Source organism: Poeciliopsis prolifica, unplaced genomic scaffold (assembly GCF_027474105.1).
Source record: "Poeciliopsis prolifica strain line A6 unplaced genomic scaffold, Auburn_PproV2 SCAFFOLD024, whole genome shotgun sequence".
In the NCBI taxonomy this organism is placed as follows: Eukaryota; Metazoa; Chordata; class Actinopteri; order Cyprinodontiformes; family Poeciliidae; genus Poeciliopsis; species Poeciliopsis prolifica.
In genome coordinates, this window is record NW_026562399.1 from 7,036,795 (window position 1) to 7,051,017 (window position 14,223).

Consider the following 14,223-nt stretch of genomic DNA (forward strand, 5'->3'; position numbering starts at 1 on the left):
AACACAAGTTATGTGTTTGTTTGTTTATTGTTGCTTTTTGACCAATAAGATACACAGAATTTCCAGTTGTGAGACGATAAAAAGTATTCTCAGGTTTCATCTTAAATAAGGTATTACCTATGTCTCTTACTTGTCAGCCATGTTTAGTATATTGAATGGAGTAAATCAATTAGACACAGCATGCTAGTGGTGGTCCACATGCTGCTCACACTATTCACGCTGAAATTAATATATTTGGAAAATTAGCATAAAATTACTAACATGGTTCAAGTCCATGTTACTCACATTTTTTATTTTTTTTTGCTAAGCTTAGGATTGATGCTGATTTTTAGAATGCTGGGTCCAAACCGGCGGTCACACTTTGGCAGGACCCGGTTAAATTTCTTCAGGAATTTTCTACTTCCTTCTGTAGGCTGTTCAAAAGAAATCAAAGTTTTAATTTGAAGAACACACCAGAAATCATTATATTACGGTAACATCACTTTATTTATAAACCAGACACATGGGGTTGGGGGTCAAGTTTAGTACTGTGAATATACAAAATTAACAACTCATTGAAAAAACAAAAACAGTTGAAGTAAAAATGAATACAAACAGGAAAAGGTATAATTTAAGATAGATTTTGTAAAGCACATAAATCCTAGTTTTAGTCAACAGTGCTCCAACAGAACGAGACAAAATGAGTGACGTCTATTGCAAAAAAAAAAAAAAACAATAGAAATGAAGGAGAGCGGATTAGTTGGAAGGGTGTGTGGTTGAGAAGCACAGCTTGAGTGTGTAAGGATAAGGCCCACCTAGGAGACAGAAGGAAAACAACATTAAAGCTCTCTGCAGAGTAGGACTGGACCGGGCATTTTGGTGAGTGAGGAGGAAAGAGAACTGACTGGGATTTTTCATCTGGTAATGGTTCACCATAGCTAGCGCTTCCATGGCATCGTTGATGGATTCCCACTCCAGCAGCCCAGATGAACTGCGCTCACCTGTCAATGAGATGTGGATGGTTTGAAATCAGGGAAGAATTTCCAAAGCCAAGCTGGGTTTGAATTTCATTACAAATAAATGATTTTCTAGATAAAAATCTTTACTCTGAGCGTCGCTGTGCTTTTGTTTTTGTCTCTGTAGAAACTAAAGGTTAAAATAAGCTTTGGCTGCGTTTCCATTAACCATATGTAATTGCGCAATTTAATATTTTGAAAATAAATTTGCTTAATAAAAATGGAAAGATTGTAATTTTGAAAAAATTCACAATTTTCACTAAAACGTTTTGGCGCTAGGTTGAGGTGGGGTTTTTGGTCGTACCAGTTTTTTTTTTTTTTCTCACAAAACTCGAATACTTTTCACTAAAAGGACACTTATGTCCCAAAAATTGACCACTAATTAGTCTCTTGTCTCTCAATATAACTTGGAAAAGAGGAAATGGGAGAGATGTTAACATTTAGAAGCCAAACAACAACAAAAAACCTTTTGTCAAGGATCATGACAAAAACCAGTACAGTAATATAAAGGGAACACACACAGCAGGGCCTGTCAGCACTCACCACTAAATACTGAACTCTGACCCAGACCTACAGGAGGCAACAATACTCACTCTTTCCAGTAAAAAGCTTAATACTCGTAGGACTTTTAATTCCCAATTCCTCGCATATCTGGGAACAGACAGCAGACTCGGTTAGTGCGATACCTGCAGTCGTGACGTTAGCAGACAGAACTCCTGTTAGGACATTGTTCTCACTTGGAAGAAGGTCTCCTCTGTGATCTCCGGCTGGGCGTTGAAGAAGTGCAGCACGTTGCTGGGGTGCTGGATTCGGTTTTTAGCCGCCTGCTCTGGGGAGGCGAAGCGGTTGTTCCGAGATCCATGGAAGTCTTTAAAGCTGCTGGTGTTATCCTCTAGCTGGTAGCTCTGTCCTGGTACAATGGCCTGCTGCTTGGACACGCTGCAGAGAGACAGAGACAGAGAGAGAGAGAGAGAAGCATCGGCTCTTTCAACTCTTTGCTCAGCTTCCAGAGTTTTTCTAAATTTCCACACTCCAGCGGGGAAATGTGTCTGGGCAGCAGCTTTTACCAAACATTGAGCTTCTGTCCAAACAGGAAGGTGTTGTTGAGGTGACTGATGGCTCGGTCCACAGAGTAACAATCTCCCATCTCTACCATCGCTGCTCCAGGTTTACTTTTCATGAACTTCACCTGAAGATGGGGAGAATAAAACCAAAGGAAGTAACAAAAATAAAAAGACAGCAGCCAGTTGCAGCAAAGATATTTTTTGGCTTTCTCTTTCAAATAAGTCCTGTTTGACAAAGATATGATTTACTTTGAATTTCAGTGATGTTGTAAAGATGTCCTACATTTTCAGTGAGGGGCAGTGTTATGTATTTTAGAGCAACCTTTGTGCCATTTTATAACAAAATCAAGTAACTGTTAGCTTCTGTTGTTACAAAAATGTTTATATGTCAAATATAACTTAAAGAAGTGTGACTTTGTAATTTACCACCTTGAAATTGGGCCTCTGTCTCTTTAAATACTCCTGCTCTTCACGACACTCCACCTTCAGGATGTCATCGCAACATCGCCCCTCTATTTACCCTTCATCAATGTTTATACCAGTGTTGCACTGAGAAGCAGCTCGAATAATAAACGCAGCAGATGTGCAGTTCCACCAGCTGTTTGCCAATCGCTGCTGGCTAGTCTGTAGGAGCCGAGAGGGGTGAGCCACAGAGGGTGGGAAGCTTGGGAACTGCAGCTCCGAGGAGGAGCTGTGCCTCGGAGGCGGCACTCAGTCCACCTCGGCGTTTTGCACAGCTGAATTAAAGAATTTCTCGAATAATGCACGACAGAATCAGGGCAACCCTCCAGGTACGTTTTTGATGAGAGGATAACACGACGAAAAGCTAAAAAAAAGATTTTACACAATACTGCCCATTAGAAGTAATTATTTTTTAAGAGCCCAGGAGGGTCTCAGCAGCTTTATACTCACCCTCTCGATGTTGCCATACAGACAAAAGATGTTAAAAACTCTGTCAGCGTTGATCTTGGATGGCTCCAGGCCGTACACCATCAGCACCGGGGAGTCGGCATGGGGGCCGTACTCGGGCGGGGGCGGCCCATAGCCTGCACCGTAGCGCTGGCTCCCACGGCCCCGGCCCCCCATGCCCATCCCCATGCGATGGGGAGGAGGGGGGCCGTACGTGTCGTCGTTATAGCTATGATATCCTCCTTGCGGACCTCCTGTAGAACAGGCGAAACAGGAAACGCCAAAGGCGAGGTTCTCACAGTGGGAGCCATTGTTCTACGCTTCACATCAATTTCTCAGAGAGACAAATACCGTAATCAGGTGGGTGGTCTCCCAGGAGAGCGGGCTGCCTCTGGCGCTTGTTGGGGTTGGCGTTAGGATCTGAAAACGGTCAAAATGTTCCCATCAAACAACTTGTGCTGCATGCAGCGCAGATGCTTTACTTGGCCTATCGCATGCTATGAGACAACTTAGTGAAGTGCATGCAACAGAGGAAGCTGGCCTCTTAAAAAAAAAATCAAATGAAATATAACAAAAGGTTCGGCAGGCTTCGTCTGTTCATTTAGGCTGAACATAATGGAGATTTTTAGAAATAATTTATTTAGAAGTGGCCGTAGCTTTCAAAGCATTCACTAAACGGAGTCCCTAATCATCCCGATATAAACACAAACACACCTTGTGATATGTTCCAATTGCCTTCACCATCTGCATCTGTACAAGTACACATACACATGTCAAATCCAAATACACAGCGTCCTCAATTGGTAACACTAAACACACCAGAAAACGACATCAGAGCAGCGCAGGCGCGTGAATGTAACGGATCAGAAAGAGATCGTACGGCTCAGTGCCACAAGCGGCTCCTGCCATTTTATTAGAGATCAAAACAGCTTTTACAAACCCGGATGAGACAGAAGTAAAACACACGAGAGTAGAAAATAAAAAAGCATCACATTCAAAATCAAACCTTGACATTTAGTCTGGTTTAAAATAAATAAATAAAAATCTCTAAAAACTTGTGACTTCATTTGGACTTGAGCTCTGACTTGAACATTTTGCGCAGTGGAGGAATGGCTGCCGCATTATGTTTAAGTTTATTCATCATTATGTTCATGAAAATTTCTTTAACAAAAATTTGTAGTCTTTTGTATTAAGAGGAGCTAATTAGACACATTTAAATTTAGCTGCACTATTTTCAACCCACTGTACAGAGTAACTTTTCATCCCAAAAACTAACAGAAACAAAACTGTATATCATTACAAATTGATTTAAACAAAAATGATTGGGAAGCCAGGTTCTGATTTGGTTGCAAAACATGAGGAGATTACGGATGTGCTGCTTACATCAACGGTTCAGGACGCCTTCTGCTAACCACACAGCGCCACACTAGACTTGAAATTGGGCCTCTGACTCTTTAACAACTCTTCCTCCAAAACTCCACCTTCAGAATTGACCTATTAACCCTCCATCACGATGAGAAGGAGCTCGTTTGATGGGTGTTTGCTAATTGCTGCTGAGAGTTCACAAATCTGGAGTGAAATGGGACACAAAACTATGATGCCGATATGGACCACGATCTCAGAGAGAATTAGAAAAAAAGACAGTTCTGAAGTGGGTTTGACTGCAATAACAAGGTGCCAACGAAGAAGTGGGCCTACTGAAAACTGCATGGTATATGCACTCGATACTTGGTCAGTCCTTGTTTTGCCTCAGTGCAGTGACCGGCCTGTGGTTGTGATGAGGTGCTGAGGAAGCCCAGTTTGCTTTCGTCATTTTCGGTTCTGGTCTTATATCTTCCACTCGTCAATACTCCGCTGTCCCTGTTCAGGTCCGGACAGTTTTCTGGCTAGTCAGCAAATGTGACACCTGGGTGATTATGACAGGTATAGATATATGTGAGCCAGTGCCATGTTCTGCTGGGAAATGCCATTGTTCTATAAAGCTGGTCGGCAGCATTTCCTGGTGGATGACTGTGTTGACCGTGGACTTGATGAACGCCAGTGGACCACCACCACAGACGATGTGAAACCTCAAACCACCTCTGACTGTGGAAACTTCAAGCAGCTTGGCTTCCATGCCTCTTCACTCTGCGATAATGACTTCTGAACTAAATCCAAAAAATAGTATTTTCGTCTGGACCACTGAGCAACGATTCCGTTCTTCTCCTTTTCAACCCTGATAAACTCTTCTGATGTTATGACTTGTTGAATAATGCCTCCAGTGAATTTCCCCAAACCTCTTCAATGGGCTTTGCGTCACACTTTCTCCCAAATTTCAAGTTATCCCTGTTGCTTGTTCAGCTCACTTTCCCTCTTGATATGTTTTAATGAAACTCTCAAAACAGCCATATTCTTCTGTGGCTTTTTCAGAGAGTCGGGTTTCCATTTGCTAGAAATCACAACACAAACAGAAATAAACACTTGAAATGTATCACTTTATGAGAAATGAATTTTTTTGATTTTTCACCGTTGAGATTTCAACAATATTCCAATTTATAAAGATAAAAATAACTAAAATTAAAGACTTTACAAATTACATTATAAGGGTTAAAACGTTAGTGGCAAAATAGCGTATTCAAAATTCCCCAACTACAAAATAAAAGTTCAGCTTTATCAGTTACAGCATGCTTCTAAGTCAATGTCAACCGTTTCAACTACACAGCAGCTAATGACTTATTGTTAGGTCCCAGGATCCCACTGAACAGACTGAAAAGCTAAAACACAGAAGTTCAGATGTGAGAAATAAATGCATCACTTCCTTTTACCAAAGGAACGTCGTGAGAAGTAACAGATGGTTCATGAATACCAGAGATCATCGAATGTTAAACTAGAGTCAGAAGCAGAATTCATGTAGTAGATCACAAACATTGAACCATTAGATCATTCATTCATTAAGTACTTACAGCACCACACAGGGAGCATAGGACACAGTGGGCAGGTAGGGGGCAGTCTTCAGCAAGGATGCTACCCTCCAACCTCTGACTCCAGCCTCAACTCAATCCTCCTCCTCAGTCTTTAGTTGCTTCTTTCCATCCTTGCATCCCACCTCCAGACCAAAAAGTGCATCCACGGGGTTCCAGTGTTGACTTTACAATCGGTGCCGCTGCGTATTCAAAGTTACCATTAGAGGCTCATTTCCATCTTACCGTGCTCTGATCACAAAGCAGGGCATATTTTCAGAGTAGGCTGTCAGTCCACAGACACACTGAGCCAAACCTGCATCACACGGGAGGCATTAGAGGCATCACTATGGGCCAGTGCAAAAAAAAAAAAAAAAAAACTAAAAAAAAAAAACTAAATAAACGCAGAAACAACACAAGAACAGCACAGAGAGGAGGGGAAAAAAGGGGAATAAGGAACAGGGGAAAACAGAACACCAGAGTCCATAACTGTGGAAAGCTTTGGAAAAGGATTTGGAATCTGTTTGCCTCAGTGCTTGTATGCTTGACAGGTGTCTGATGTTGTGTCTTCGTTAGGGCCCCACTGTGGGTATTTCTTCTCATGTAAAAATGGATACTTGCTTTATTTATCTGCTTTGAAAGCTGTCACCTCTTGCAAAGTGAAAGCATTTACTGCTTGATAATGAGTCGTCTGGAATGTGAAGATGTGCTGTCGCGGCGGCTCGGCTGCGTGTTCCTCGGATACTCAGCTCGATGTGCAGTCGTGTGTTCGGCGGAGGGAGGTAGAGATGAGGTGTAGTGTCATTTGAGAGAGCAAACCGCCCCAGTATGTGTAGTTGTCTGTTCCCTGGCCGGACTGAGTGTGTCTGAAATCCTCTGTTGCTCCCTGTGCTTGTGTTTTGTTTTTGTTTTATTTGGGGGCGGGGAGCCAAAAAGAAAAAAAAAAAAATCCAAGAGTGTGACTCCTGCCCCCAATCACCAATGTGTTGTGACTCCTCAGGGGGTTTCTGGAGATGAAATGTGCTGCGCCGGTAACGGAGCCGCCAGAGGCGCTCATCAGTCTACCAGCGTCGGACTGTGGTGGATATGCGAGGTGTTTTGTTTGACGACCTGGGGAGTTATTTCTGTCCCTCTAAACTGAACGCGTGGCGACTTTTCGCCACCGAAGAAGAAAAAAAAAAAACAAACCATGACATGACTCCCAGGTCGGCTGGTGGAGATGTGGATGATGATGGAGTACTGAGTTGAGGTTGTGTTCCAGTATTTGATGCCCCACTGTGCCCCATGTGTGCCATAGAGCATATCTGTTGTTGTTGATATGTCGGAGCTGTGAAGGTCGCTGTGTCTGCTTGCAAAGTCATGGAAAGCCTGTGTAAGGTTATGGAGTAAGGACACAAGGAGTACCTCTGGGTTGTTAGGAAGCACAAAAAATAGGACACAGTAAGAAACATGAGCCTCGCTATGTTCCTGTTTGAGTCAAAGCTGGTGATCTGAAAAACTGATACTTTTTTGGAACTTTTTGTCCTAAGAATTAAAAAAAAAAAGCAAGATATGCAATTAATCATATGAAAAATTAAAATGAAGTCAATTAATTTCCATTAATCTTTTTTGAAGGGCAATTTTCAACCCATTTTATTTGTGGTTTGTGTTTTTTTTATTTTCATCTTTATTGTTTTGGGTTTTCTTCTGGATACTTTTTCCTTTCTGGTGTGAGGTATTCTGTACAAAGTTAAACTTTTGTTAGTTTCTGAGAGGGAGAACTTTCATTATCAAGCCTTTATGAGTACATTACTTGAAAATGGTCTCAAAACAACATTATAATTTGTTGTTTGGGACAATTTATCATCCCAGAAAAATTTTCATGACAGGGCAGCCAATATGTCCACAAAACTGATCTCCATCTCCTACAAAAGTTTTTCTTTCTCATATCTTGTACAAACTGTAAATTTTCCTTTAAAGGTCCCATGAAATATGTGGCCTTGGATTCTGGCAATTAGAGTCACTAAGAGTTATTTGAGTGAAAATTTCATTTTATTTCAACACTGTATCAAACCAAGATGAACCTTCTAATTCTTGCTAAAACTTGAGAGCTGCAGTATCATCTCATGGGGCCTTTATTAATAAATCTTACTTTCACTTTTTACAAAATCTCCACTATGCTTGAAAGAATGCTATTAATTGTGACGCTACATTATGTTACCTGGATTTAAATAAGCAAGGACGTGAGACAGTGCAGCTGTGACATGCTCTTCAGGGACGGTGATCCTGTGTGACTTGTGGTGCATCTTCCTACTGCTAGAGTGGGTGCTCCATATTTTTCACATGCATGAGTCTATAATGCACGCTGCTCCCAGGCAGCTCCTCATGCCCTTACTTTGCACCTGCTGTGTGGTGAGAAAATACATAAGGACTGACGGCATCGTGGGAATACTGCCTTTGAGCGCTAAGCTGAACTGCATGGTGAGACAATCCTTTGCGAACGAAGGCAATACCCCCTCGAGGCGAAGAACCCCCAAACATCCTATGTAGTGACATCAGAGAAGAATAGGAAGAAAATAATGGAGAGGGATTGTTTGGGGAACACACGTTACCTTGGCCACTTAGGTTGGGGTTGGTGTAATCCCATGTGTCCTGGTCGTTCTTGAAGACGTTAAGGCGTGCGGGCTGTTGGACAGGAAGGAAAAACAAACATGGACATTAGAGTACCAGACTTTGGGTTAGCGACTGGGTATTCGCCAGTTGCAAGAGGCAGTAACTGTGTTTTCAGTACAAATGTGCACAAAACTTTGGCTAAATGCTGCCAATGTCGAAAAAAATACAAGTAGCCATTGCGGTGCTTCCATTAAAATCTTGCGTGAATAAGTTTGATTCACGCGATAAGTTGTTAAAAAACATGATTCTCTTACTACATTCTTTCTTCCTCTTTGTGGTTTGGGGCAGCAGTGACATGCGCCTGCTAGTCGCGTGACGCAAAGAAAGTGTTTCATGTTTTGCGTACTGTACCATGTTCAATGTGGCCAAAATACCACCTTATGCTATCGGCAAGACTTTTTACCAACAAACAAGATCATTTTTCAAAATTGCTGTTTCCATTCAGCAAATTTATTTGCAAAATGTCAAACTGCACTGTTATATGGTGAATGGAAACGCAGTTTGTAACACATACATACCTTTGCATATTCAATTTTCAGAGTGCAACAGCCAGAGTAGATGTCCGCTCCATTCAAAGAGGCTTTGGCCCTCTGGGCACTCTGAACAGAATCAAACGTGGAACCTTCAAGTTAAGGCCTAAAGAGACGTTCCAATATGAAGTAACAACATGATGTTACCCTGCTGTGGAAGGTTTATAAAAGAATGTTGCCAAATAAAAAGAAAGTTGCTGTTTGTAAAGGATATTCAACCATTGCCTGAACACCATTCTTTCTGAAGATCACGATCCTCTGTACAGGCCCGCAGTTGTTGCAAATAGTGTAGAGGACATCCTGTAGGACACCAAACATGTTTAGGTAGTAAGGCTCTCATGATTAGAAAAAAAAAAAATGTTATATAACCGTAAGTAAGAAATCATTGTTGGCATGAAAACATGTTTTGGTATCGTCTCATTTCCCATCAGAACCAAACCTTTTGGTTGAAACACTTGGAACCCGGGAGTGTGAATAGTTTTAGGGGTAGTTGTAGAATTTCTTTGCCATTTTCTGATGCACACAGTGTTTTTCAATCCCTGAATATTAAGTCAAGCATTTAGTAGAAATAGAACAACAAGTAGGAAGAAGTTAAAGAAATCCATCACAAAGCCCAAAAGTTATTTACTACATGAACTATTTTCACTTTGTTGAAGGGAAAAGCTGCAATGTATTTATTTAGTAAATGCAAATGGATTTTCTATATATGGACATAAAATTCATGCATGAATTTCTACAGTTTACCAAAATGTACATACAAATGATCTATAGTTCAACTCACTCTATTGAGGAATGTAAAAAGTCAAACTGAACTATTTCAAATTAAAAAAGAAACCCAGATATTCACTTTCATTCTGCCAGTTCAGAAAGTTTTAGGAAACAAATATCTCCATCCATAACAGTGGCGTGGCATTCAAACATATAACTACAACAAACTGCTGTGGAAAACCAAAGGAATGTTTCAAACATAAAAGGAACAATAGAACATAATTCTTTTAACTATGTTTTAATTATCGATTACAAGTAAAAGCAAGTTTGTGACTGACTGAATTTGTAAAGTTAAATAAAGTTTGAACTAAATACTACTGACCCTACTAAAGATACTGATTTGGGTGCAGGTTACCGTGGTGATGGGATAGATGGGGTTCAAGATTGTGAGCAGCAGCACATTGTTGACGCTCCGGGTGTCGTCCGAGTCGCCCGGCCGGGAAATTTTCTGACTGGTGGAGTAGTTGATGAAGGCGGGGTGGCCCGCGATGTAAACCTGGTTTTCAGCTGCGTAAGTCACAGCATTACAGGAGCCGTTCATGTCCTCATACTCCACCAGCGCCTGCCGCTTCTTGGGCATCATCACAACATAGCTGAAAAAAATAATAATAATAAAAAGGCACTTACAATCTCTGTGGGAGTTTTGTTTCGTCAAGATGTTAAAGCTTCAAACATCCCATAAAGATAAGGATAGATAAAGACATTCTTTGTTAACTCGGGGTCAAATCTTGTTTTTTTTCTTATACATCTGTGGCTCCAGTTAACATGTAGGAACGTCTGTTGTTACCTAATTGTTCCAAACTCCTGTAGCGCCTCCACCAGGTCAGCCTCCATCACACCATCCACCAGACCCCTGATGTGCACCACAGAAGACGGTAGTGGCTTGTGAGGGTCTTCATAATTTTCCTAAGAAAGGAAAATAATACTGATGAGAACCAACCAGCAGCCAAAATATGGAATCAGCAGGTCAGGATTTTTACAGACTGGTAATAAGCCAGAAAGCTGCAATCAGTGTGGAGAATTGTTTCTATTGTTTGTTTTTCTGACAATTTTATTTAGAAAATGTAATTAAATGTCACAAAAACAATGTAGTTTTGTGATATACACAGATGCAAAATATCAACAGTTTTTTCCCCTCACATTCATGTCAGCAACAAATCCTTAGCATGCTGCTGAAGCTTTGAGAATCTACTGAAGACAAGAGGAGCAGATTTTGTTTTATGTCAACAATAGTTTTCACTGAAATGATTGAATGTGTGAACATGTGCTTATTTAGCCACACAAAGCTTGATTTAAAATTTCAGAATGAAATTCTGATGTTTATGCCGAAAAAGAAGATCTTTGTTTATAAGAACATTCTCTGTTGCTGTTTCCATTTGTGAAAATATAAAGCAAAGTCGCAAAACTGAGCAGAAGATTGACTAAAAGCTAGTCAATACGCAACATTTACTCTAGCAACTTAAAAAGTGGAGAATTTATTTTAAAAAACAAAACATTTCAAGACAATACCCGATATTTTTATTTTGAAGTTATGCCCCTTTTACTACAAACTACACCACAATGGCAACTTTTCAAGACAGTAATCCACACACATTAACTTGGTATCATTTGGCAGTTATTTTATTGCTCTTTCTAGTCTAAAACAATCAAGTCTGACTTGGGAAACAAATTCCTCATGGTTTACTCCAGAAGAGGAACAAGCCTGTCCAACGGAGCCAAAGATGGTCCAACCGGAGACAAATCAGTCAGCTGAGAACAAGAAGGAAACATCCGCTGGACCATTTCAGACACTTGATCAGCATTATATTTTCAAAGCCCTAGTAACTTCCAGCCAACAATTTATATTTAAGAATGATTTTGAACTATGCTACAGATTCAGTCTCGCTTTCCAAGAAATTGTCAGAATCCATTCATGTTAAAAGCATGTAAGCTCACGATACAAAATTATGTCTTTAGGACGGAAATCCCTTTGCAACCAACAACTGAATCTATGCAAAGGACGATTAAAAATGCATCCAGCGGATGTTTTAAATTATTAATGCTGGAGGTTTTTTGTATTTAAATTAAGTAGGGAATGAATTAATTCATATATTATGCATTGGATATAGAAATAGTTGTTTTGTTTTGGGTCCAGAGGGATAATATTTCCCATTTGTTTGGTTCTGAAGCTTGTCCTAATTTGGCCGACATCTGTCAACATCTGACAAGCTTTTATTTTCATGAGCACTGACGTTAGCCATGCCTTAGACGAGCCTTTCTTTGCCCACAAATGTAACATTTAAGCTGTCCTGCTTCAACATGACGTTTAAATGAACCAGCTGAGCAGCTTTTCGGACACGCGCCGACGTAAACTCCATTCCTATGCGTGAAGTAGCTGAGCAAGCTAACGCCTGCTAGCATATTCGTTCTAGCTAGCGCCCGATATATAACGTTTTTAATGCTCCAATACTTTCTGAGACAAAGCAAAACTATGATAGTTCAGCTCACTGGTGCATTCGCTTCAAAGGCAACGATGAAAACCCACCGTTGTCATTCCGCCTTCTTCAGTTTTCTGTCTTTTTGTCGCTCTGCCGCCTTCGCCGTAGTATCGGGACGCAGCAGCAGCCATGTTGTCCTGTCCACTTTACCGGGCTGGTGCTGCATTTCAGTGGTGTTACGAAAACAAACGTTCTACCAAACGTTACGTTTTATTCTCCAACCTGAATTGATCCTGGAATAATAAGACTATGTGTTCTCATGGGTTTAAATTCCACCTTTATCAGAGAACGTTTGTATTCATCTTAGCAGCACTGTAAATTATGTTGGCACTTCTATAAGGTGTAAGTTAAAAAGCTCATACTGATCAGTGAACGCAACAGGAACTGTGTTACGATGAGTGCTGAATTCCTATTGGCTACCACCAGAAGGGTGTGCACCATTTGTCAACCGGCGAGGCGATCGGGACGCTTTCAAACGGTGCGTCTTCAAATGTACTATCAGGAGTAACGTACCCGTTCTCTTACTACGTCACTGCCATAAACATACTTTGACGATTTCTTTGCACCTTGTTCATTACTGTCATAATTTGGCAAAGTTGTACAGATCTTCCGATTCATCAAAAGTTCAGCAGGTCAAAATCCGCATTGCAATGGTGATGATCTGGAGCTTAATAAAGCTAAATACGGGTCAGAGTTATTATCTGCAGCTTTCTTCAGAATATGAACTTCTTTCTCCGCTTTTCCATTCGACTGTGCATAATGTGGACTTGATGTTACATGCTTAAAATCATACAGTTCTGTAAACCTTTGCCATTCTCTGCTACTAAAACATGGACCATTATCACTCACCACAACATGTGGAATGCCATGCCTTGCAAAGATTGATTCAGCATGTGTTATGACACAATTTGATGACATATTAGCCAACAGATCCATCTCAGGATAGTTTGAATAGTAATCAATGATCACTAAATAATCTTTACCTTTAAGATGAAACAAATCCATTCCCACTTTTAGCCATGGTGGTGTTGGAATGTCAGCTTTTTATCATAGGTTCTTTGCTCTGTTTGTTTCTAAATGTCAGACATGTTTCACATTTACTGATCAGCTCCTCAATGTCCTTATTTAGTCCAGGCCAGAAAACTGATTCTCTAGCTCTTCTTTTGCATTTCTCAATGCTTCGGTGACCCTCAGGAATCCGCTGTAGAATGTCCCGTCTTAACTCTTGTGGAATCACAATTCTGTTGTTTTTCAGTAACAGTCCATTCACAACACTTAGGTCAGCTTTGACATTGAAAAACTGTGAACATGAGCCCACTGGCCATCCTTCATCCATATTCTGTATGACCAACTGTAACTCTGTATTCTTAGCTGTTGCCTCAACTATTTGCTGTAACTTTCCATCTGACACAGGCAACACATTAGATATCAAATTCACATGACACTGAATATCCTCTTCAGTTGAACTCACACTATTGTGTAGGGGCTCTAGACAGAGCATCAACAAGAAGCAGATGTTTTCCTGGAGTGCAGATCAGTGTAAATTCATACCTCTGCATCTTCATCATAAGCCTCTGAATCCTGGGTGACATCTCATTCAGATGTTTTTTAATGATGGCAACCAAGTGTCGGTGATCTGTCTTAGCTACAAAAGATGGTAGACCACACACATACACTCAACAAAAATATAAACGCAACACTTTTGTTTTTGCTCCCATTTTTCATGAGATGGACTCAAACATCTAAAATTCATTCCAGATAAACAATATTACCATTTCTTTCAAATGTTGTCCACAAATCTGCCTAAATGTTTGATAGTGAGCACTTCTGCTTTGCTGAGATAATCCATCCCACCTCATAGGTGTGCCACATCAAGATGCTGATCTGAC

General features: G+C 40.7%; 1 protein-coding gene across 2 annotated transcripts; it reads right to left on the reverse strand.

Annotated features, from left to right (window-relative positions):
• Positions 1-459: 459 nt before the first annotated feature.
• On the reverse strand, positions 460-13,204 carry hnrnpl (heterogeneous nuclear ribonucleoprotein L). 2 transcript variants are annotated; one of them, XM_055046621.1, is made up of 14 exons: positions 12,382-13,204; positions 10,645-10,763; positions 10,213-10,450; positions 9,304-9,389; positions 9,078-9,174; positions 8,499-8,571; positions 3,683-3,718; positions 3,320-3,388; positions 2,972-3,222; positions 2,063-2,184; positions 1,733-1,934; positions 1,589-1,646; positions 885-980; positions 460-794 (listed from the first exon to the last, which is right to left on the reverse strand). In XM_055046621.1, the coding sequence occupies exons 1-14, from the start codon at positions 12,463-12,465 to the stop codon at positions 736-738; spliced, it is 1,590 nt and encodes a 529-aa protein (XP_054902596.1). In that variant the 5' UTR covers positions 12,466-13,204; the 3' UTR covers positions 460-735. The 2 variants fall into 2 exon arrangements, with proteins under 2 accessions (XP_054902596.1, XP_054902597.1); XM_055046622.1 differs by lacking the exon at positions 3,683-3,718 and having other exon boundaries at positions 12,382-13,203.
• Positions 13,205-14,223: the final 1,019 nt, after the last annotated feature.